The 26,273-nt window shown below is 40.9% G+C and overlaps 2 protein-coding genes across 2 annotated transcripts; one reads left to right on the plus strand and one right to left on the minus strand.

The window, feature by feature from the left end:
* The first annotated feature begins 3,037 nt into the window (after positions 1-3,037).
* Positions 3,038-21,963, plus strand: LOC308086133 (inositol-trisphosphate 3-kinase A-like). The gene is made up of 8 exons (XM_080429545.1): positions 3,038-3,158; positions 4,927-6,255; positions 15,909-16,011; positions 16,092-16,305; positions 16,497-16,701; positions 17,964-18,065; positions 19,407-19,478; positions 19,637-21,963. The coding sequence occupies exons 2-8, from the start codon at positions 5,116-5,118 to the stop codon at positions 19,844-19,846; spliced, it is 2,046 nt and encodes a 681-aa protein (XP_080285671.1). The 5' UTR covers positions 3,038-3,158; positions 4,927-5,115; the 3' UTR covers positions 19,847-21,963.
* actmap (actin maturation protease) lies at positions 20,574-26,127 on the minus strand (the record flags this gene model as incomplete). Its single annotated transcript, XM_080429546.1, has 6 exons — positions 20,574-22,758; positions 22,853-22,923; positions 23,687-23,816; positions 24,498-24,622; positions 24,823-24,891; positions 25,952-26,127. 6 exons carry the CDS (start codon positions 26,125-26,127, stop codon positions 22,430-22,432), a joined length of 900 nt encoding a protein of 299 aa, XP_080285672.1. The 3' UTR covers positions 20,574-22,429.
* Between the last annotated feature and the right edge of the window lie 146 nt (positions 26,128-26,273).

Raw genomic sequence — 26,273 nt, forward strand, 5'->3', positions numbered from 1 at the left:
TTGTAAGAAAGACTGCCCAACTATTAACCCCCTCTGTGTGGAGGACAGTCGCAATTTAAGCAACATATAAGTTAAACAATATATAGAGACACAGTCTAGTAAAAGTGTACATACTTCATATAATTACAAATATGAATGATAATAATTCATAGATAAGCCCTAACAAAAAGCCTGTCAACAGAGCCTACTGTAGCAAGTTCACACTTTTGAGTGTTACTTGCATAAACCATTATTTGTTTACTAACATTGAGACTGGATGCACAGGTGATTGTTTCACGCAATCAAAACCTGTTGTTTCGGGGTGCGCTGGTTTCAGCACACCCCAACCCCTCTTGTGTGTTGGCTAGTGAGGCGCGTCCTAGCGAGACCTGACAGAATGGGTTTAATTGAGCGAATACTGGTTGCACGCATACTGGTTCTTATCAGTGTGACGTCGTCTGTTAAGGGGTCTATAATGTAAACCACACTTCACACCCACATATGTCTGAGAAACGTTTATATATAGCCTTCTTCTGCTGCGTGTTTTTAAAAGAGTTGCATAGCGAGTGCTGACAACTTATTTTGCTATTTTTGTGCCTTTTATACTCTGGTTTTAACAAGAAACATGGAGACTGCCATGCTCAACTAAAACGTTTTCAGACTTATCAGGAAAGCGACCTAACCTACATTGTATTGAATGAGAGCAGGTGGAGAGCAACTGTGGTTCAGCAAGACCAATATTTAAATAAGAGAAGGGCAATTTCTCCTATGAAAGCAAATAGGCAGGTGCATGCTACACAGGTCACAGGTTAAACTGCATGCTACACAGGTCACAGGTTAAACTGTATGTTACACAGGGACTAGGGAGTCGCTTGTAACGTTGCCAAATAAATTAGTGCTGAATTGTCAGATGTCATGAAAGCTGCGAAGAAGCTGTGAAGAACACACTGCTCTACTTCACCATTCTGAGGTTTGATGGCTTTCACACAGAACAGTGTTGTTTAGCATGTTGAAGTTACTGTATGTGTCTAGTCTAGTCTAGTTGACTTCTCCAAAACTGCACAGAGCTGACTGACAATTTCAATGACGATGTCTGGGTTGTGAGCTGCACATAATTTTAAAGTTCTATGCAAGGCTACAATGCACACGCTATTCACGTTTCTGTATGACAGTCACAGAATGGTAAGCATTCTAAAAAATAAGAATATACATGTGAATTTGCCTTGTAGGTTATCTTTTTCTGTGGTAGCATGTATGCATATTACTAGTATAGCGTGCCACTGGGACACAGGCCGGGGTCTGATCAGCCTCGGTCGGGTCGCCTGGATGAGGGTGTCTGTTGCAAGACTCGAAACACCCAGTGACTCCAGGTAACAACACTGTTGATGTGTCCAATTGCATCAGTTGATGTTTTATTGACTGAAAACTCTGGGAGTGGGAGTACCAGTGACGACCAGGAACAGTGTGGTGACATCTGGAGAGACAGAGGACGGCCGGAGAGACGGCTACCCAGGGTGGAAAGGGTTGGCAGGCCCAAACCACGTCTTCTGTGAGGAAGAACTTTTTGCTATAGGCTGCGGTGAAACCTGCAGGGAGGGTTTAATCCATCTCGGCAGAGTGAGATGTTTGTGCCCAGCAGCAACGATGCCGCAACGTACAGAAAAGACCCTACTTCTGGTCAGACGAGGGAGAAGCCAGGCCTGGAGCCGAACCACAGTGCCTAGAGCCTCCTACTGTCGCCAACAGCTGCAACATCTTAACTAACCTGGCCTGGCATTGGCCGGACTGATGGCGTGGATTCACTCACATGGTATGTGTGGGTGGATCCGTGTTGTCAGTCTGGCTAGTGCCAGGCTAACCTGGCCTGGCATCGGCCGGACTGATGGTGTGGATACAGGCTATTGCAGGCTGTAAATGTAGCATGCATGGGTCTGCGTATTCGGTCTGGCTAGTGCCAAGCTAACCCTCACACCCTAATTAGCACTGTCTCCAACTACCCCCAAGAGACAGTGGGGGCAGTAGCATGCCACTTGGACACAGGCCGGGGTCTGATCAGCCTCGGTCAGGTTGCCTGGAGGAGGGTGTCTGTTGCAAGACTCGAAACACCCAGTGACTTCAGGTAACAACACTGATGGTGTGTCCAAGTACATCAGTGGATGTTTTATTGACTACTCTTTAATATGGATGCAGATTCAGACAGTGGACCACCTCATGTGTTCCTAATATTAAATAATCAAACTTAATACTTTAATAAGACATAGTCATAAATATTTTCAAAGATGGCCTATATACTTACTTTATTACATAATTCAACTTAAAGGACGACTTCACCCATTTTCATCTTCATATAATTGGTCCTCATTAATGCTCTGCTCATAGGTTCCCTTTTTTTCCTACTCGGCCTGTGTCTCAGAGGAGGGCTGTGACATCATTGTTCGGCAGAATTTTTTGGGTAATGTTTTTGTAATTTGTATTTTTTTATTAATGCAAGAACAATGGCTTCCATTATAGAATGCTAACTTTCCAGGAATAGAAAGCCTGCAGTTTCTATTAGCTTGGATTCCCCATCAACTCAACTCAAACTCAACTCAATGAGCATTAGTGAGGACCAATTATTATATGAATATAAGTTGAAAATGGGTGAAGTCATCCTTTAATGCTTAAGACAGATGCATATGAATACATTTGCCCAGTGCCCAGTTCACTTTTCTTCTTTCTTTTGTAAACTAAGTGCCTACTGCTGCTGCTGCTGCTGCTTTGTTTATGTAGAATATTTTCACATCACGCCACACATACATGGAAACATTTGGAGTCAGTAGAATAAACTATTTGTTTTGAACTCAAATGAATATCAGAAGTTATTTCGGATGAAAAGCATTTGTTTAGGCTAATTGTTCGGGGGATATGTCTGTTATTTCTAACTATCATCTGAAGGCATTAAAGGAACACAAAGGAAAACAACTTGTAAGTCTACAAGTGTTTTGAAAAGTACTTCCTCTTTCTCTTTAACCGCACATGCTTTCACATTACTGTCAGTATTACTCAGTACTCACACACACAGCAGATAGCACAGTCACATCCCTTCCACACCCTTTACTTAAGGAACATTATCACACACACGCCGCTACAGATAGTGAGAAGACGGAACAAAACACATCACATCAAAATGGGTTTTAAAGGTAAGTTGGTGTAGTAATCTTCCTGTGTTTTTGACAAATGGGGGTGTTTTCTTTTTTTTAAACTTTTAATTTAATAATTGACTCTGAAGTCTTTTAATTTTTGTTGTTCAATATTAAAATGGGGTCTAGTGACTGGTTCTTAGGATCCCAAAGTCTCCATGAAGCTGTCAAATAAGAAAGGGTTGCTTGAGCTTCTGATTTTAAAACTATTTAGTTTTAGTTAAAATTATTTTCTGTATAACATTTTTAGTTGTAATATTCTAAAATAAGAGCTTGAATCCCTTCTCCAGTTCCAAGGAATTGGGTTAGTAATTCTTTATGAATGTTTAAGAAGCAAACTGGTTCCAGTGATCATGTTTGGGTTAATCTGGGTATTTAAACATTTTCATCATTAGATGGATGTAGAATTTCCAACGTTTGTGTACACACACACACACACACACACACTGGGGTCCACATTAGGGTCATGGTGTTCACATGCCACAGTAATTGCATTCATTCCTGTGATTCACTATGCCTCATACCTTATTTCTATTATATAAGAATAACATTGAGTGTGTATGGGTGTGTGCACAGACGATGAGCAATATTTTCCATTGTTGTCTTTCCTGTTTCATTTCCTATCTCTGCACATTCTTTCCTGACAGTGAGGTTACTGTAGTGTTGTCATACTGCTGCTGTCATTCTGACTGATTATAGGAGATAACACACAGTGGCTGACTGTGCAATTGTCTTAGGTCTATATTTCTTTCATGGAAAAAACGGCTATTTCACGTTTTGGGGTCAGTGTTACTATCTCCACCAGGTCAAAGGCCAGGGATGGAGATTATGTTTTCACCCTGTATTTGTGGCTTATCACGTGAACCGCTGGACTGATCAGCACCTAATTTAATCTCCTTCATGCATCGCACTCAGTAGGCCAAGGAAGTGTCTACAGTGTACACCCCACATTTTTCAAACATAGGTTGTACAATAAAGTTGCTTAACTTGTATTTTCCCCTGGATTCCTTGGATCATGATGCAACTCTTCTTATAGTCCATACCTAACTGGACTTTGGGCCATTCTGCCTTTTTGTCAATGCACACTCCTACAGATTTTGTGCAAAGTTCATACAAATCGGTACACATTATCTCTGGAATCATGACGTGATAAAATGTGTCATACAGATTTATTTTTTATTTTATATTATATTTTAGTATTCCAGAGGGATTTTTGTTTTCACAGCCTGTTCAACATAGAATTAGTAGAATACAGGTCAAGACAATACATAGAATTTCATACAGCAGTGGGGCAGTTGCAATGGCCGAGTGGGCAAAACTCCTACTAAAGTGAATAGATAAAACAATTGGCTTAAAGTGAGAGTTCCCACTTCAGTGTTTTTATACATTTTACAAGATTAGCCCTGTAGTGTGCTGTGTGTCTGTATGTCAGTTTTGTTTGTATTGCATTTCTTTAGTAGATTATTGCAAGGCAAGGGAAGGCATTTTCTTTTTTTGCTTGCCATTTATCATGTGTATTTTTTAGATGTAGCTACTTTAACTATTGTAAAATTCAGGGAGTTTATTATCATGATGTACTGATGAGTGTGTGGTCTCCAAACACAGGAGGGCAGCATTCTGCATTCTTTGTTTAAGTATTACATTTTCAAACAAGTTGTTTTGTTTTGTTTGTTTTTTCGTCAAGACATTTTTCTTGATTGTTTTCAATTCACAGTTAATTTTTTCTGCTGATGATGGTTATTCATATCGGTTTCTTTTGTTCTTTCAGGTTTGGAATAAACCTATAGGCTATTTGAAGAGGAAATGATGCGGGAAGTTATGATTTCACAATCTTTAAACAACATTTGGAACATATGACTAACATAGGTACTTGGAAGTCTCGCATTAAGTCGGGTGGTCGTAAATTGCTCCACATAGTTGAGGGTGTGTCTTTGGCACTACTACTACGGCATGCGGGATGGGACAGACTTCCTCGCGCACCACTGCTACTCCAGGCAAAACCAAATGGAAACCAGGCGCGACAGCCAAACGACTTCGTATCCGTGGATTTAAGAACAAACGACAGGATGACCGGTTAAACAGGAATCTGATAAAATGTAAATTGCCGCAGCTTGAAGTGCAACCTCAAGACAGCAACCTGGCTGAAGTAGCTTCAGTATCGACTGATTCGGAAACACAAACACGCCAAGATCACGGGCAGGGGACGTCGCTGCTGGGCGATCTGGGGGTTTTGGAAATCGAAGGGGACCGAACGTGTACGGTTTCGGGAAACCCGCACGGTCCAAACCGTGGGAATGTAGACGCCAGCCACGCTGCGAAACTGTCCGATGCGTCGCGTTTGGATACACGGCCCCTTGAAGTCAGCAGAGCGACGGGCTGCGTCGTGGATCATCTGCTGTGTGTGGAGCCTAAATCTACCACAGAAGACCATGCCTCGGATCCCTCAGCGACGGCCATGGTAGACCAGCCATTGGGAGCAAACATCCAGGGCAGTGTTGTCTCTGAAGAGATTTCTCTAGGTCCAGTCCGAAGGAGGAGTACCTCTGGCGAGGAGACCGAGGCATCGCTCAGATTTTGTGCGGTTGAACCTTTGTCCATGCAGACGAAGAACGACCACACGGAGGCTGATAATATGACGAAATCGGACTGTTGCACCGTTTCATTTGAACCCAAAGCTGTCACTGCTGACCAAAGCTGTCAAAGTTTCCCCGTGGAATCCGTTCAGATCCAGGTAACTGCTAAGAGAGGCCAGCGTTTCCCCGGCACTATCCCTAAGCTGATCATAACTAGAGACACTAGCCCCAGTAGATCATCACAGGGGACGCCAGACCCGCAGACTACTGGGTTGTGTATCAGCGGGACGTGCTCGGAACTCCACCCCGATGACGAGTCGCCCTGCTCGGACAGTGGTTGTGGAGGGTCCCCTGCGCTGATGCGTTCTCCCCGAAAACTCTCCAACTCGTCCTCGGTGGGCCTGTCCTCTCATTCGTCGTTCGAGGAATCCGAGCTCGAGGATGACTTGACTGTGAGTGATATCGAGTCCAGTATCTCCCCGGCCAGGTGCCGGGCTCTGGGCAGCCCAGACGATGGGACTGGGGTGAGTGTGTTTATCATATACAACTTTTATTCTTTTCACGACCGTAACATATTGAAATTCGCTGTGCAAGTTCATTCCAATTAGGCGGTGTGATTTTTTTTATTACAGAAAATTAAGAATCAAAAGGCCTGGGTGTAAATATATTAGGCCTATTACACACCCTAGAAAGCTTGTCACAGAAATAAATGGCATTCAAAGCCAGGGCCAAAGTGCATAGTCTAGCTCTCAGTGATCATTTTGAGGTCAGTGTTGTTTTTAAAGGAGTGGATCCATCAAGTTTATAAGTACTGTATAAGTATCTGTTTGTTGAAATGAAGGCATTATAGAAAACAATATTTGCCCTTTTTATAATTATAAGTGCTGTTCTTTTGTTGTAGAACTTTTTGTCTCATGTTGTGGACAATTTAGATCCACTAGATGGGCTCCACTAGATAATCTGATCTAAATTTTTTAATTGCTGTTTAAAGAACAACGAATACATGTCCACCCTACAACACAGGTCCATCACCTGGAATCAAACCAGGCTGTTGCAGTTAATATGGTTGGCAGTTGACACTCTACCGTCTCTACTATAGGAGCAATGTTGTTATCTGATTATATCATGAGGGCAATCTAGGGCCTATATTATCCTCGAACTTTTCTTGACAGCTTTCCAGTCCTGAAACCAAATGAAAAGTTAACTAGTGGAAGTTGTAATGTTTTCCGCCTGAGTCAGAGGCCTTTGATCTGCTGTAACTAGAAACGGATTGGAATAAGAACAGCTTTTAAAAACAGGATGTCCACTGGAAATAGACTCAGGGCATCACAAGTGCTTTTCCTGGGCAAATTGTGAATCCTAAAAGTCACAATGGTGAGACTGGAATGCAACACAAGCTACATTCTCACTTCGCTACTTCGGCCAAAAGTAACTTTATGACTATGATCGTTCATTTTCTTTTGTCATTATCTCTGCCAGGCAGAAGGTTTGGGATGTACTGTAGATTACTGTATGTTTTCAACCCTGTCTGTCTGCAGAGCTAATCTCACAAACCAGTAAGCCAAGGAAGTCACTCCATCCCAAATGTTTCAGTTCAACCTTATGGTGGTGCTATACCAGCCCGCTATACATTACTACTCTTGGTTTATAATTCGTGAACCCTGGGTTGTGAATCCAAATACCCCTTTCCCTGGATTCCTTGGATCATGAAGCAACTCCACACGCATATACAGTAGGCCACACCCAGGTAGCACCCATTTCCATTTTCCACCCAATCTGGGAACCCATCGCCAACTGAAAATGAAAAACAGCGCCCTCTGCTGTTTGTTCTATGTCTGTTGGCTCTGGGCGGAAGAAAACGTAGAGCCAGAGCGCAAAGGAAACCGGTGTTTTGTATGCCTTCAACGCGTCACTTCCGGTTGGTGCGACTATGTTTTCATTCCCACTAACAATATTTCTACACGGAACACTAACACCACTTCTCCCAGAGAACATCGATCGTTTTGGTTATAAGCCCACTTGTTTCTATGATGAAAGAGTAAGTTAAAATGTGAATATCTTTCCGTGGTTTTGTCTGCTCCGCGGACGTTATTGTTAAATTAGTTTCGGTTTGTTTCGAGGGGGGAAGGATGGACGGACACGTGAATCCCGCCCACTACATTTGATTGGGTAAAGCGCGGCCCGCTTCCTGATCTGAAGGCACGCCCATGCGCACTTGTTATGACGAACCTCCCCGACAGATTCCAACGCAGTGCAGAATCTGTTCTTGAGAGATTAATTTCCACCTAACAAGCTTTTCCACCACTCTTCATTTTCTTCAAAACACACTTTTTGCTACTCCTACAGATCTCCTAAAAGATATCTTTTGTCTCTTGCTGTCACTTGAACTCCCTTCCCAAACCCATTCTCAAAACCCGTCTTGTGTCGTTCGTTAGTGGTGGTTTAAGAGTAACCCAGTACAGTACGTAACGGGTCACTCACTGGACCATTGATATGCAGCTGTAACCATTATTTTGTGCTGTAAAACACTCTGCATCTTTGTCAGACGGTGTTCTGTGAATGGCTTTTGATCAACTATCGGACTAAGGGGATCTGTTCTACAGATTTCCGTCTTGAACATTATAGGGCTGGCCTCATATGTTAACTTAATCAGATTCTGCTAACAGTAAAATCTGCTAACAGCAGAATCTGTCTGCGCTACTGCCTTAAAGTAGGAATAAACACAGGAGCACCCGGATGAAGATGACAAATCCAAGACAAATCCGATTTCCTGTTTAACACGAAAAAGGAGGTTGTGCCCCCAGAGGCAAAAACAAAAAGTTTTTTATTAATAATAATAAAAGTAATTTTATTTTATTTCTTTACCTAATTGGTTCCCAGGTTGGTGCTCCACACACCACCCCTTTCTAGTTCTGTTAATATTTACAAAAGCACAGTTCACACTCTAGGGCCACAGGATAGGAGGACAGCTGGCCTCAAAACTAATGTCTTTATGACCAATCTGAAGGAGGAGATAGAAGTCCAACAGAGATTATGACTAGTATATGACTAATTTGCACATGTTTTGAAATAACTGTGTCCAGAGACGTACACAAACATCAGCCTGAATTCAGCTGCATGAAGTATTTTAGCTACCTCCATTCTCTTATTCTGTACTATAATAAAATAAATAATCTTGGCTTCCATGTTAACAGTTGAACCCCAGCATCCATATTCTGATGGGAACATTAGCCAAAAAATAGCCCATCTACAAGCTCACAACACGCCATGTTGCGGCGCGTTGTGAGCTTGTAGATCGTCTATTTTTGGCAAAGAGATTTGGTGTAGATAGAAAAAAGTGGTCCAAGTACAGAGCCAACCCAGGTCCAGTCTAGAGAGTTTAAGTGGTTAAACTATGCAAATATGTAATGCTAAATTATCATACACAATATAAATAATAAATACTAGAAAACGGTGCAGGATCTTGCCAGGCTGGCTGGCCTACCCAGGGCTGTCAGTTGTGTGTTACAGTTGGCATAGTCTCAAATAGCCAGACAACTATTCCACAATCTTCGAATGCTATATAAATGTATGTATGACCGGAAGCATTTGAAAATTGTGGGAGGCAACAGTCTGGCCACACGAGACTACAGTTGGCAGGACGCGAAGAAGCTGTGGCTGGAAATAGCTAATAGTTTAACTTTCTACTAGAGGTGCACCGAATGGAATATTCTTGGCTGATCATCAATTAATTTTTTTTACCGATTTGTTCATATTAATACATTGACTATTAAATAACGTTTAATTAAATAACTATCTCAATAAATTACAATAAACAGAACTATATTGCTTTTAATTTCTTTATTAAATGAATGAAGTTGGCAAATGAAACGTATTTTGGCCTATCATTATACACTCATTACTAGGCCCTCAAAATATTATTCTACCAGACAGAAATTGACAGAAATTCAATTTTTTGTAAAATGGAAGAAAAAAAACGTTTTTGGGGTGGAGTGTCTTCCTTCTTGGCCTACGCATGCAAAGTCACACTGGATTGGACAGGGGCGAAAATATAGTCTTTGCCTTCTGTGAGCCTGTCAGCTTGGTGAAGACCTCTATACAAACACACACAGCTTTTATAACTTTGATGGTTATAATGACTGTAATTTTCATCTGCAGGATAGAGGACAAATTTAAATGCTCTAGTCAGGAAATGTGATGACACTAACTTGTGGTTATGATAGTGAGATTAGTTATCCTATAATGTGCATGTTTTTCCATTCATGGTTGTGTGAAAAGTGTGTCTGTAGCCACCCCAGCTCTACAGCAAACGAGGGTGTGTGCTGTTATTCAATGTGTGTGTGTAATCTGTGATCACATGTTTACATCACAGCCAAAACCAGTTACACACAAGTATGCTCACTGACGTGTAGAGATACTTGCTCACACATGCATATTCAGATACACATTACACACATTCACACTCTGATGACATCTCACATTCAGAATTGAGTTCAGCGTGCGTGCGTGTGTGTCATGGAAAAATGAGATGAAAGTCAGAAACCGTTGCTAGGCAACATCTTTGCCATATTTGGTGTTCTTTTTTCTCTCTTACTCTTTCACTCGCTCTCTGACAATATCAGCTCTGTCTGTCCCTGACAATTGAATGTTATTAGATGTAAATTCCTGCAAATAACTGCTAGGCCTTCATTAACACACATTTTATAAATACCCTCCCACACACACGTACACATACACACACATACACACACACACACACACACACACAGTCTAGTGAAAGCTTAATATTTTCCCCTGAAATACCTTGAGACATAGACAGTGGAACGAAAAACAAAGGAAAATGTTGATAAGAGAAAATATGAAGCACAAAAAACACACACACAGAAGTTTGAACATGTGCCTTACAGAGGAACGTTTGATTTATGCTTGATAACTCACATGATCCACAATGCTAAATTGTTTCCCCCAACGCTCATTATACAAATTCCCACACATCGATCCCACACCCTGACATGGTGCGCACAAACAGAACTTCTTACTTACAGTACTCACAGTAGGCTGTGAACAGTCTCGGCTCAGTCTAGGCTGTGAACAGTCTAGCTATTTGCATTGCTTGAGCATTGAAGAGCCAAGCCAAAGCAAAGGGATGTAGTTTCATAAAAGCAACATTTGAGAAACTTAAAACACCTGAACTAATACAGCCTGTATTATTCATATTGTTTCCTCCTGTAGCTCTAATAGATTAGTTGCCTTGCCTGACAGGTTTTCTTTACACACACACACACACACACACACACACACACACACACACACACACACACACACACACACACACACACACACACACACACACACACACACACACACACACACACAGGCACCTCGCATACCTGCAGCCAGGTTGCATAATAATCCAGAGGAATCTGTCAAGTACACAAAAGAAAGAACATTGGGAGGGTAGAGGACGAGTCACATTTATTGGGATAGGTTAATAGCACAGTGTTTTTCCCCACCGTGTCAGTCAGGACTCATTTCTACTTTGTCCCCGATAATAACAGTTTTCCAGTCATTTTTGGCGAGCGGTTGTATGGTGAAGTAGAATTGTGGTTCATTGTGCACGGGGCTGAATATGGTCATGTTGAGATTCGATGCAGAAAGACAAGTAGACGGAATAATCCAACAAAGGTGAGACTGGGCGAGTTTGTGAGATATTCAGTATTGGATAGCTGGTATTGTTCATTTATACTTTGTCGTGCGAACATGCTGCTTGCCAAAAATCAGTTACAATTCAGGCATTTAGCAACTTATTGCAAAAAATAGACTGAATGGTACAAATTATTGTCAACAAACGACAGGATAAATAGTCACATAAGTACAGTCAGTGCAAAGACAATAATTTAGTGCGTCAAATAAACAAGGATACCAGGTAAATATCAAACCTAGAATCTTGTCTAAACGTCATGCTAAATGTATAAAATAACATTGTTAACATTTATGGTCAAGCAAAAACCAAGCTAAATAACAACATATGTGATTGTGAACAAGTAAAAAGAATGTGATTGTGTATAGCATAATTAGCGTCAAGTAATTGACGAGCGACACAAAGTATAAATTAGGTTCAAGTAGCAACAGAGCAGGGAGGTGAGGAGGGTATTTGAGAAAGGAAAACACAACTTGTTCAGGCAAGCAGCCAGGACATCTTCTGAGGGGGAAAACACCTGGAGGTAGATGAATACCATGATCACCAAACACCATGAAGATATCAGATACTGAGTAAGTGATAGAGGCAGAGGAAGAGGGGAGTGACAGGATGTCGAAACAGGAGAAATGGTGAATGCACTGCACAGCAAAATGGGTCAGTTTTTACACACTCGAGTGAAATTCACACTCAGGATTTTGCTATGGGAAGGTCTGGACTGGGTAGGTCTGTCAGTGTGAAAATGAGAGATTAGTGTGTTACCTCATAGTAGAGCAGGATTATTTACAAGACACTGTAAGCTGCAGACAGAATGACTGAAGCAAAGCTAAAAGAACAGAAATAAGATGGAAGAATTAGCCGAGAAATAACGCTAGGCTAAAGAAGTGAATGGAATGGATAAAGGTTGATATTTAGGCTGGTGGGAAGGCAAGGCATCAGTGGATGCAGCTGGTGGGAACTTGCCTTGGGGCACGCTATGCTAAAGGTGCAGAGTATGTTTTGCTGGCTGCACACTCACTTTGGTTCCGTTGCTGTGCCTGCCTTTGTCAGCGCCTGTCTCTTTCTCCACTACTGCTCTGTTTGCCAGGTAAGGTTTATTAGAATCTGAGGAGTTGCCTCATACTGTAGAAGAGAAGGAAATGAACGTAAAAAGATAAATTAAACAATATTGGACGACTTCCATGTGTTGACTGTAATTTGACATGCTTGGCTTGCATAGTTTCAGACAGAGAAGTCCAATTTCAAGACAAGTTTGTTTATTCAAATATGATCAGATTCTCAATTAAATAGATTTGCCTATGCTTGTCTCTGTTGTTTTTTGTTTGCTATGCTATTTGCAGAGCCATCTGTTGCTATATGCAGTCAATCACACATGTTCTCTATCTAGGTTAAGAATAAGAAGCCGGTAAGCCTGCCACTAGGACTTATGACGTTGGCTACTGTATTGACTAAAAGGCTACGACTTATGACTGGAGTCAAGCTTGCTGTGCTTGTGTGGACCCTGGCAATTGTAATTCTTGCTTAAATTACCTAAATAATGTTCCATAGTTCTGAATCGCAGACAGGGTGGTTGGTTCCTAATCCTTACAGTCTGCAATCCTGTTTGAACCTGCTTCTTCGGCTTTGTCCATTACCATTGTCAAAGTGTGTGTGTGTGTGCGTGTGTGTGTGTGTGTGTGTGTCTCTCTCAATAACAAGTACCCGGCACATTCCCAACATTCCAAGCCTAAGCTCTTATAGAGAAGACAGAGTGGCAGGAGTGAAAGCCATAGGATGAGGCTACTGGTTTGACATCATTGCCGATGTAGGCCCCACAGAACAGCGTCCATCATCACACACACAGGCCATTTCAGATCTTGATGCGTTTTCAGGGATCAGCCAATCTGTGCAGTTGGTCTGTTTTTATGACCAACATAATGAGTAGAAAGGATAGATGGCTAGGGGCATTTAGTGGAAGGAAGAAAATGGCAAAATAGTCTAAATGGTCAAACAAAGTCAGGAAAGTATTTCTGGAAGGAGAGGAGAGGAGAGCCTAGCTTGAAACAAAACTATGAATATAAGAATCGGGGTCATGTCAGGGGCTATTGTTTGATAAACCCTCCAGTAAAAGTGGAGAGGAAGGCAGAGAAATGGGAGATGGGTTAAGTTTGCCTGTACGGGAACGGGAGTCTGATATGTCAGAGTGGAGAGGTAATATGCAGCCACATCCGACCCCACAGAGAAACACATGAAACTGTCAGCTCAAAGCAATTAGTGAGAAAACATGAAAGCATCTGGATAAGAGACCGCTAACCTTCTAGGTCCTAGAAGAGGCAGGAGAATGAGTTTTCCATCTAGTCTTTCTCTTCTTTCAACCCACCACTAAACTTACATCTGTCACTAAGGGCTTCTCTGAAATAAGGAAAGAAAATAAACTAAGTAACTGTACTCAAATGGAAAGAGGCAAGGGGTATTATCCTATGCGTATCACTCTTGTAAGACCTTTTCTTTTCACATAAAGACAAATGTATGCTTCGGCGAAAAGGCGTTGTTTGACATTTTGCTAGACAAAAATAAATCAATGGATTTTTCTTGAGCGTTGTAAAATGTTCAAAGCATAATCTAGCCTTTACAGCTTCATAATAATGGACTACATTGCCTACTTGGGTATCTTCCCTCCCCTATGGAAAATGAAACATTCTCAAAGTCTTGGAAATGTCATGTTTTTAGTTTTTTCAGGATATTGATATTAACCAGTCAACTGTGAAATGTAAAAGTTAACTGCTGTTAAAATGAATGTCAAAAACAAATGTTCACTACAAATGTCCTAAGAAATAGTCATAGAAATAGTCATAGCCAATCAACATAAGACCCTGGGACTTTTGAACCAGTCTTTCAAAGTGACTTTTGAATTATTGCACCTGTCAAGAATTGGTCATAAAACATTGTGCTGTATGTTATCGCCATAAGTATGGGGAATGTAGTGAGGAAAAAGGGTGTAAAAAGTTTAAACTCATGCGATTGACATTATATACTTGTGTACATACTGTGCATGTGTTTTTCTGAGTGTGTTGGTCTGATGTGGTTTTGTGCCCTGAAGTGGTTGTAGAGGTTATGTTTGTGTTAATCTGATAAAGAGATTCAAGGTTCAAGTCTCTTGTGTCTAGTGCTCAGTCTTGCTCCCTTCCTCTCCTGTCTGTGTTTCTATTCTACACAAACATTGTCTTCTAGGCTACTGTTCCCTTACTATCAGCTACACTGATTGGTTAGCTGTATTTGCTAACTTTATAGCCTACTTGGCCACCTGACAGAAATGCCATATTTGTAACTGACAAAGGTGTAGGCATAATTCACCTCCACCCATCGCAGGTTGTTAGGAGCCCTTCTAATCATAGCTTTATTAAGTGTAAATGTTTGTCAGTCAATCAAATTCACTGCCCAATACCGCTAAATGATGTTGATACACTGACATCTTTTGAAAATAATTGCCTGTCTTCATAGTTGGCAAACACACAATTACCACTTCCTTTGTGTATACATTCCATTGTGTACTGTTTTGTATTGTGACAGAATTTCAGCGTTGCAGCTGTGGAAAGAACGTACAGCATTTGTAGAGAAGGATATTATGCAGACATGTAAACACGTTTAAGACAGGCGGTGGACAGAGGGGAGCAAGGTGGCAGCTGTTACATTTTATTACATTATGATTCCATATCGTCCAAGATTATAAACTGAACTGATCTCTCTTCTTCCTTTTCGCTCTCTCTGTTGTCTACTGAAGTATTTGATGGCATTTGTACATTGTACCCACATCTCTTCCTTACTTATCTGATTTAACACAGACAACCCCTAACCTGGACACACTATCTCCTTGTTTTAATTCCCCCCCCCCCCACACACACACTCTAGTCTAATCAATGTCATGTGTTCTTTTTCATTGCTTGCGTCAAAGCCCCTGTTGCATGCTGACCTTGCCCTGGTGTTTCCCAACAGAGATAGCTATGATGCATGTACACACACACAGACAGTGGGGATTCTGTTTTATGACGCCCACAGTGGCAGCTTTGGTAAATGTTTCATGAATGAGCCACTGGTCATGTACGCTGTGTACCTGGCCTTGGTGACAGTGGTGTGTGTGTGTGTGTGTGTGTGTGTGTGTGTGCGCGTGCAATCTGTGCATGTTACAAGGAATAATCTATTGTTTTCTCAGAGGTCTACACAAATCTCTAGACCCATTTTTCTGTTGTTTATACTGTATGTACTGTACTTTTGTCTGTGATAACTCACTACACTGTAACAAATCACAACACACAGCCATAAAACTCTGTAGAGTAGATATCTAATTCAGTGTCTGACATAGTTTGGTGGTCAAAGGTCAAGGTCGGTGATGACGTGTCACATGGCTCAACTATGCATACCTGTCTAGGTTGCCTATTTTAGTGTTGCTATTTCCTACATGGTTACTTTTGTTTCATGATTTTACATTTTGTTCTTTTACAGAACAAGTCCTGGCAGAGGCTGAAGACCATGGTTCACTGGTCCCCCTTCATCGTCTTCTCCAAGAAGCAGCATTATCCATGGGTGCAGCTGGCTGGCCATGCAGGTATAGACATGCACCTGTAGAGGCACACTTATCTTGTTCTCCATCTTGTCGTCACTCACGTTTCCATTCACCTCTCTTAGGTAACTTCCAGGCTGGGGAGGATGGTCGTTTGCTGAAGCGCTACTGTGAGTGTGAACAGCAGTGCCTACAGAAGCTCATGGAAGACACGCTGCGTCCCTATGTGCCTGGGTATTATGGTGTAATGCAAAGGGGAGAGCAGGACTATAACCTGATGGATGACCTGCTGGCTGACTTTGACTCTCCCTCCATCATGGACTGTAAGATGGGCAGCAGGTGAGCCTTGGCCTCGTAACCCAGAGGGGACATCTAAGTTCGTAATCACAAGAGAAGCCACAATCAGGCATTTGACTTGCTATTGAGTCTACAAAATGTACACCCACAAACGCAAGCTTTCACTGACTTAATGTCTCGCCGGTGATCTGCCTTGTTAGATTATTAAGCTCTTCCCTTCTGTCTCCTACCAGGACATACTTGGAGGAAGAGCTCAGCAAGGCCAGGGAGCGTCCACGCCTGCGGAAAGATATGTATGAGAAGATGGTAGCAGTGGATGCTGGAGCCCCCACGGAGGAGGAGAAGGCACGCCAGGGGGTCCTCAAACCCAGATACATGCAGTGGAGAGAAACGCTCAGCTCCACAGCCACCTTGGGCTTCCGTATTGAAGGCATCAAGGTTAGAATCCACCCTGGGATCATCTGGCCTAGGGCTAGCACTCTGAACATTCCTGGCTGTAGTGGTGAATAAACAGCATGGGTTGCCATTAGAAGTAAACCAAATATTGGGAATAAATATTTATCAGTAGATTTGTATGGTGGTGCTTCAGTCACTGGATTGGAATTGCCAAACAACCGGCCTATTATAAACTTGTCTAAATCAGCTGTCAGGGATTATTTGTACTCTCAAGACATTTCCAGGCCTGGAAATGTTTGACCCAAAGTAGATTTGCATACTTTGGGTCAAATATCTCGTGACCCATTTTCAGCATTTGAATATTTATTTTGTTTGGCATTTTGTTTTTCCAGACAGACACGGTTCAGCTGCCTGTCCTTTGCGTCACATAGCAGATAAATTATGGAAATCAATGCTATGTTACTCAGACATGCAAAAGTGTCACTTTTCAGCTACAGTCACCTTTTCGAACCCAAATAGGGCAATTGTGTGACACCTGACCCGAAAGAAAACAACATGTTGTCGCCTTTTTCACCTCGGGGCTGTTTGCATGCTTGAATATTTGTCTGTCATAGTATCCTTCTGTGTGTTGTTGTGTTTATTTATTATTGTACTTCCACACAGGAATAGAATTGCGCAATTAGGGCACTGGAAGCATAAACTTAATTCCAGTATATAAAGTATGGACATAACTTAAAAGCTGTATTATGTAACGCTTTAAAGTGATTAAAATGTTATTTTGTCCAATCTGTATGGTAGAGTATGTTATAACTTATACAATTGGGGTTGTTGTATTTGGTCTCCCTGCTCTTCTATTGGGACATTTAGGTCCTGTGTCTGGTTGGTACTGCCTGAAGGTGAAAATAAAATGTCTCCCCTGAGCAAGCAGGCAGCTCAGTGGGAAAAAAATTCTGCATTTGCACAGGAGACCCGGGTTCGAATCTGGGGTAGAACAGGAAAGTTACAGAGGGTAGCTTTAAGCTGGGAGTGTGTACAGCCTTAGTTGAGATACCTGACTCGGTGAGCTAATGGTTGTAAGGTGGTTCTATTGATTTGCATAACAATTTACATGCTGATGGAAAAAACAGAGGGCAGCAGGTTGCATCATGGTGTATGCATTTTACTATCAAAACGATTTGGAGCAGATGGGTGGTTTTCAACCTTTTTTGTCAAAATCTCAAGGCACTCCTGCAATTGTCTCACGACACACCGGTTGGGAACCACTGGAGAAGATGAGAGATCTGAAATGTTTTCCTGTTTTGCAGAAGGCAGATGGAACTTGCAACACCAATTTCAAGAAGACGAAGCACAGAGAGCAGGTCATGCAGGCCTTCGAGGACTTTGTGGATGGCAATGTTCAGATCCTGGTATGTGTCCCCAGTTCAGTGTCAATGTCGGGCAGAAATCTCAAGATTTTATCTTTTTTCATTATTTGTTTTTTCATACATTTATACTTTGACAGTGTAGTGCACAACTGAAAAAATTGCCAATCTACAAGCTCAACATGTGACGCTTGTAGATCAAAAATTTGGGAAAACTATTTTTTTATAATGACATGGCCAAAATAGGGAAAGTTGAAAGTGGTTAAGTCTGTGGGTTCTACAAGTATTTAACGACAGTATTAACAATGGCTTGTGACTAAATAATAACTACATTAGATCCAATGAAACACAGGTTGTTTTTTCGGTAACACTTGCATCCCATGTCTATAATGCATTATAAACATACTTATACAGTATTATGATCTGCTTATACACTGTATAATTATAGTTATAAGAACTCATAAATAATCAATGCTTTAAAAAGCATTTAATAATTTTATCATTTCTTTTTTGAAGGATCATATTGTATTATAATTGCCATAGTGGCAATACATTATAATAGTGTATTATAATCACTCTTATAAGTGGTCATAGGGTGCAGTAATTGATTTTCTTTAGTTAAAATAAGTTTTAAATAGCTATACATTCTGATAGTAATCATCGCTATGGAGTGTTAGTTCAGTAACAGGGGTCTCCCTGTCTCTCCAGCTCTTTAGTAAACAGAAAATGCATTTTCAGGTCAGAATAGCAATTTCATCCATTCAGGAGAGGGAACTCATACAGGATACAGTAGAAACAAGTGAAACTAGAAGTGATGACACAAAGGAATGGTCAGACAAATTTGGAACTGGAACGCCATCAAGTTGAAACTGATAAATGGGTTCTTCCTCCTGATTGGATCAAATTGACAACCCACCTAAAAATATATATATTGTCGTGTTTATTAAAGAGCTGGAGAGACAGTGGTAAAGTAGCTGGAGGTCGTGGGTTCAAATTCACTGTGGCGCATCCGGCTTTGTCGAGCGTCTACACAAACACAATTGTAACATGGGATGCATAACAAGTGTTGCCTTTTTGTTACATTTCCTGATGGTAACGGTTCTGTTACTGTTCAGACAGCGACAAAGTTCAGACTCAATATTGAGACATATTCACATAAATGTGAAGTTTGCTAATTCCATGTTTGGGAAAAAAGAAAAAACAAGAATATTACTTCTGTTTTGACTTTTCAAATGAATTTGCAGTGATGAAGTCATTGAGGTTACTTTCAAGAACATTTTTGTTCAAGTCAGAGTTACTCAAGCTAGTGTAAAATGTATGAAAGAAGCTTATCCTTTTTCCAGTTATATTTGACCCAATTCTGTCCTTCTCTTCTTTAACCCATAGAAACTCTACCTGCAGCGATTGAAGAAACTTCGCTCTGTGCTGGAAACGTCACCCTTCTTCCGAACACATGAGGTGAAGCGATAACACACACATACATGCATGCATACACAAACGACTATGTTGCTGTCAATTCTTGGCCTTGACAAACCAGTTGGTCAAGTTGAAATTGCGTTACATAATAAGACAGTTAACACACCTAAACTCACTCATCTCGCCTGTTCTTGTCTTAGGTCGTGGGTAGCTCTCTGCTCTTCGTACATGATGCCTCTGGACAGGCCCAGGTGTGGATGATTGACTTTGGGAAGACTGTTCCCCTGCCTGCCCCTCTCACACTGAACCACAGGACTCCCTGGGTGGAGGGCAACAGGGAGGATGGCTACCTCTGGGGGCTGGACAACCTCATAGACAACTTCAATAAGATGCTGCCTCAAACACCCTGACAGGGAGGAAGAGGGCCATGAAAAGTTGAACCTACTGTACAAGATACATAACGGACAAGGCAGAAGACATGGAGGCAACTGATGTTTTGATGGTGGAAGGCATGAAGGATGGAGAGTAACCTCTCAGAATTCATGGGAGCGCGCAGAGAGCAGAAGTTGAGAATGATGGATGGTGTTAGCCAAAAGGGAGGGGGAGGGGCGGAAGAGCAGACAGAACACAGTAAACAGGACAAACTATCCACAGAGTAAAGGAAGTTGGCCCTCCAGTTTCACCTTAAGGACCTCTGATTAAGATCCAGCATTGTTTTGACAGTCATTTCCAGAGACATGCACATGATCACGGCTCCTCTGTCTCGTCGCCATCTCCCTCTGTTGGTCAGAGATGCACAGTGAACTTGATTCAGTCTTAAAGAGAAAAAACAAGAACTTTTTTTTAAAAGTGGCCTTTGCAGAATAATTGAGAATGGGAGTTATTCGTTTTTTTTTGTTTTACCCATTGTGGGGGGTTTTCTATTTCATGTATGAATACACAGCAACACTAAACCACTGGTTATGTGGTCTGTAAAACTAACCCAGTGAGTATGGTCTGTCTGTAAATAGTTTTATTTAATATTTTGCCTTGATACAGCCTCCTTCTCGTCTTTGTACTTTTTTCTGTAACGGAAGATTTTTTTGGTTAGATTTATCTTTTTTTTAATACCATTCCAATGCTGTGGACTTGTTTCCCCCCCCTCATACGAGTTCACTGCAAGAATGAATTGATAAACATTTACCGGTATCCCCAAAGATTAATTTACTTCAAGTGGAGACTGAGGTTGTTTCTTGACTGGGTCGTGGTCTCATTATGCAAGTATTTGAAATACAAGAATAATGTTTCTTTCCTTTCATGTCAGTTTGAGAGCTTTCATGTCAGCTTGAGAGCCATGCCTAATGTATCTGGAATGTATTGCACTAAGGAGCCTCTCTAAGCCACTGAACAAAACAAGCTCTGCCTGTGTGTCTTAAAATAGGTTGCAGTATTCAAGCCCTGGATTCACTGGTAGACGTTGAATTTGGTATGATTTATATGATTCTGATTAATCAATACTTTTATAGTTTCCAATGCCTGATAAACATGACAGTAAATCAAACCACTTAAACCCTATGCTTAGTTCACTGGATTCCCAAGGGCGTTATACTTGGCCGCCTCCTGTTTTTGGTCTACACTAAAAAATCTTTGCCTAAAATAGCCAATACAAGCCTACAAGCTCACAAAACCTTGTTCCCCCCAGAATATTGATGCTAGGGTTTAAGGAGAGTAAAATTGAACTGGAACTACCACTAAAGTTATCTGGCTGTTCAGCTTTTGGGCCATTGGCCACCCTAAACTACAAACTGGAGAACTTAAATGTGTTTCATATCTTAATAATGTTTATTTTCCTTGATGCACCCTTCCTCCTTCCCTTGAAGGCAAACTATTTTTTTTAACAGGACATACTCGCATGTAAATTGTATTTGGGCTCTTTTACTCCCATACATAGAAAAGACTGGTTGTTTACAAATAACAGGAGAATATGACCACAAACACTGATAATTTCATTATCAAGTTAAATTCCATTCAAGTATGAAGTGAAAGCACATGACTATGTGTCAGTCTATCCATGTCAGTGAACATTCCAGTTTCAATCTTCCAGAAAACCATGTCCTTTCAACAGTGTTCATCGAGAACTGTAGTCTGTGTGCAAGTAGACACCTCTGTGGAAAATATACGGGCTCTAAAAGTGCTGCAAATGTCACGGACACCATGCAATAGGTATTATCTGGAATTATTTGGTTTCCTGGGAATTCCACACCATGCACACATTCTGGAAGAGAAGAACAGTGTAGTGTTTACAAAGTATTATATTTCTTAGCCATGTATGCTATATTTTAATATAACTAACAAATTATCAGTTTTCAAGCTGGTCTTTGTGGTTGAGAACTGGATTGTGGTATGGGGAGGTAATATGTAACCATAATGTGCTGTTTTTAAAAAGCAGTGCATTTTTAAGTGACAAAACAAACTTGTGAAAACTGTCATATCCATGCTTTTTATAGAACTGATTGCAATAAACTGGAATTAGGAGCTTTTGAATGTTTACTATTCTGATGTCCAATTTAATTTCTCACCCACATCATACAGTGTGCAGTACACACTAAATGTCATCTTTAAGTATTGATGGAATTTGATCAATCTATTTCAAAATTCTCTTGATTTTAAAAATGTTTTGCAAAGTTGCAGTAAATGTGTGACATTAAGCACAATTTAGAGCCACTCAAGCAATTAAAACCAAATATATAAAACAAAATATTCCTCTATTCAAGAGATTAAATACAGGAAGATTCACGTTAATTTACCATCTGAAGTCAGACATATTCAGGTCAGCTTCTTCTCAGCAAGGTAAGCAGATCTTATGATCCTGTCAAATGTGTCCTGTAGTAGTCCATAGTCTGCATTGCATAGGCAATATCAATCAGACAATCAACACAATGCTAGAAGCATATGGAGATGAACGTCTTCACAGCAGTCTCAGTGGTAGTCCAACTGAACAGCTACGATCTTCTTCACTGTGTCCTGGTATGGAGTAGCACCACTTGGCCAGCTAATCCAGCTTCCAACCCTCCCTGAGGAACCACATACTGTGTGCCATCACCAGCCCTCTGTGGGTCCATCCCTCTCAGCTGTTCATTGCTCTGAGCTACCCTGTCCAAATTCCAAAGCTGGTAGCGCAGGCTCTTGCCCTGTTTAGCCAGGACAAAAGCTTCTCTGACCCCCGTGACTGGATACGAGCATGGAGAACTGGCATCCTTGGGCAGGCATAGCCAGGGCAGAGTGAGATTAGGCTGGGTGTGGTCTTTGCTCACGCTCTCCTGATCAAGGCCTAAGAGAATACCTGGAGGGACAGAGATGGTACATGCCTGATTGAATGTTTCATCCATTGACTCTGTCAGTGTATGAGTGTGTGTGTGTGTTTTACCCAGCCTTACCTGAAGCTACTGCCCAGTGTGCTCTGTGGCCCCCACGTTGGCATGGCTCATGGTTGAAGTCTTCATCATATCTTAATATAGTCATGGAACTTTGCTTTAACCCATTGAGACCTGAAGCCGATTCTACATGTCTCCTAAATCTCAACAGTTTTCTGAAAAACGTGTGTTTCTATATCAGTGGTGCTCAATCTTTTTCATGTCAAGGACCCCCACAATTATATGTATTTGGCCGCGGACCCCCATCAAAATATTGTTCCAGGGACCCCCCAGAAGCAAAGATTTGAGTTAAAAATGTTCGCTTTAAAAATATATGTATTCAAAGATTTGCACACATTTTCACAAATTTTCAAAAATAGCAGATCTACAAGCTCGTAGCGCGGCACTCGGTGCCGCGCTATGAGCTTGTATATCTGCTATTTTTGAATAGCCCAAAGTGTAAAATAATGCTTTTTTAGCTCAAATCTAATGGCTTAATGGGTTAAGGTTGACTCCTGCGGACAAAAATCGACTTCCTCAACTTTCAAGGTGTTTATTGTCACATACAGTACAATACAGTTGGTAGCCATCGTAACCATCATAGTCATTGCATTTTTTGTACTTGAAGCTTCCTCAAGTGTGGATAATAGTAAAATAAGAATAAGACAGCATAGACAGGTAAGATAGCAGTAATAAAAAAGGAATGATACCAAAATAGCCATACAAACAGGAAAATAACAATCTTGTAGTCTATAATATACTGTATATTGTATACATATCTATGTATATAAATATCACAGAGCTTTACCTCATAACTAAAAATAATTGGCACACAGCATGTTGAAGTGTAAAGGATACGGAATCAGAATGGGCTGTCCATCACACACATGTGCAACGATGGTTGAAACATTGTTACCACTCATACCCCCAACCAGGAGTTCTGCCTTGCAGGCACAAACTTCCTCTGCCAGCAGAGCCATGTTCCGAGCTGAAATATATGTATAAATATCTTTTTTCATAAATGCACTCTAAGTTCTTCACCAATTTAAAACAACTTTAATTATGTAAATCATAGCAGCCTGTGAAGTACCAAAAAAAAAAAATATTTCCAAAAACAATTATTCTGTTGATTATTTTTGGGATTATTCAATTGAAGTAATTTTGAATTGAAGTAATTTTGACCATAAAATAATGGTAAAACATTACTGAAAAACTGAAAACATTACTAAAACTGAAATGTCAGTAGTATAATAACGTATTGCATTAGAGTTGTGAGTATGTAGCGTCTCACCTTCAACAACTTACCCTGCAGTCAAAACGTAACTTTTTATTTTATAATATGCAATAAAAACATTAAATCAAGCATTCACATTTAGGCGAAGATGCAAATAGTATTCTCTACAAATGATCCATCACTATTATTGGATTACTAAAATGTTATTGTCTCCGCCAGGCCGAAGGCCAGAGCTAATTTTCTCTCTGTCTGTCTGTCTGTCGGTCTTTCTGTCTGTCTGTCTGCCTGCCTGCCTGTTTGTTTGGCCGATTCATGTTTTGGCCTATAGCTCTTTAACCGTAGGTAGTGCAATCAGATTTTTCTGCCTGGCGGAGAGCGACCTTTCTAGTTTGATTTATTTTCTGTTGATTGACTATTCAATTGAAAACAGGTTACCTGAAAACATTTCACCCTGGGCAGTGTAACCTCTCTTCAAAGCAGTCTGGACAATAACCTGCATGTCAATACTCTGCTGTGGCTGTCGTAAATGAGCAGCCATCCACAAAGCCACCAGGCCACACCTATGCACAGGCACATTAAACTTAATGTTACACTTTGGTGAATACATTATGTTGCACTCTGACTCAGCCATGACAAATGACATAACACACAGAACAATTACACCCATATAATTGTGTTACATCTGTGTTTTTCCATTGAAAAGGAGATCAAAATATAATTTATTAGACTATCAGAATGTTGTTCATGATTATTAACTTACTGTGGACCATCTTGGATGAGGGAAGGCACATACTTGTTGAACAAAATCCATTGCAGATCTTTTCTAAAACTAGTAGAGAAAAAAATATCAGTGATTCAATCAATTCAATTCAAACTTTGCAACAAATCTGTGTAATAGCGTCCAACTTTTATTTCCATATGAGATATGATTCTTAAGTTTCTGAGCAATTCGAAAATATCACTGCAAGAATCTGTACCAATAAGGTTTTATTTATAACTAGCTTATACAAGTACAAGCAGCAAAATGTTGTTGGGACTTGTTAAGCAAAATTGTACTAACATTCTAACGTAATAATATATTAAATAAAATATACAATGAAAAATATACAATAACTAGTCCATACCCGGACTACCGGGGATGTGTGCACTCAAAGTATTTGCACTGTACAGCACAGGAGTGCCTAACCTTTTTGGCCCCAAGGACTACTACCAATATTTTCAATACCTTATTCATTACCAACCACCCACAATGCATGTAAAATGTTGTCTTAAATATTGAAGTGACGATGAAACATTTATCCATTATTAACCGACAATGTATAACATTTTACTTTTTAGTTGCCTGATGGGGATATTTGATATTGGTATGGGTAATGTGACTGCACCTCGTTGAGAGACAGGGGTTATGACTTGGTGTCAGATTAGCTCTGTCTAGAATTACTGGTCTACCACCAAAAGTGACTTAGGTTAGCCGATTTCATTAGCTTGCTACCTCTGTGACACTGTGTGTCTGTGGAAATATTTTGGGGTTTAACCACAAACAGAGCCCATAGATATCGCCAAGGCCATTGGGAAGCTTTGCAAGACGTACTGGTCAAAGGACACAGTAGGTGCGAATTTAGTCATTGACAAACAAATCTGTACTCGTTCTCTCTCTCTTTAGCGCTGGGCCAGCTGTCTGTGTCTGCAGGACTTAATATATAGCAGGATGATAAACTACTGGCTGAATGTAAAGAAGAGTTGGGTTTAGCGAAGTCATGTACAAGCAACATGTAAACAGCTGATGTGAATTGCACTCTTCAACATGTATTGACTGTACCGGCCAGGAATGTGGAACTTATACAGTATTAACACAACATTGATGCCCACCTCTAGTCCAGTCTACTCACCTACTCTCCCTCTGAGTAAGCAACAAGAAGGCTTCTGCATAGTCCCCCTCCACAGGAGCCCTGCCTTCAGCTATGGCCTGGTAAAGCTTCTTCTTCCTGGACTCTGAGGGTCTAGAAGGTGGTGGTCCTGGGGGAGGTGGTGGTGGTGGAGGAGTGGGTGGATGGTCCGTTGACATTGTCTGTTTGAAACATTTCTCAAATGTGATTAAATGAAATAACCCCCCCCCCCTCCCCCTCTAAATTCAATGTATGGGGAAACATTTACATGGCCAATGCAAGTGAAATAAAATCAAACAAGAAATACGAAATGAATGTATTTAAA

The sequence above is a fragment of the Gymnoscopelus braueri genome, assembly GCF_963280865.1.
Source record: "Gymnoscopelus braueri genome assembly, chromosome: 5".
In the NCBI taxonomy this organism is placed as follows: domain Eukaryota; kingdom Metazoa; phylum Chordata; class Actinopteri; order Myctophiformes; family Myctophidae; genus Gymnoscopelus; species Gymnoscopelus braueri.

What these genes read in the sequence shown, in the direction of transcription:
- LOC308086133 (XM_080429545.1), top strand. Translation starts at nt 5,116, where the DNA reads ATGGGACAGACTTCCTCGCGCACCACTGCTACTCCAGGCAAAACCAAA. An exon ending in GACTGTAAGATGGGCAGCAG is followed by an intron (nt 16,306 to 16,496) that starts GTGAGCCTTGGC and finishes GTCTCCTACCAG; the next exon opens with GACATACTTGGAGGAAGAGC. An exon ending in ATGGCAATGTTCAGATCCTG is followed by an intron (nt 18,066 to 19,406) that starts GTATGTGTCCCC and finishes TTTAACCCATAG; the next exon opens with AAACTCTACCTGCAGCGATT.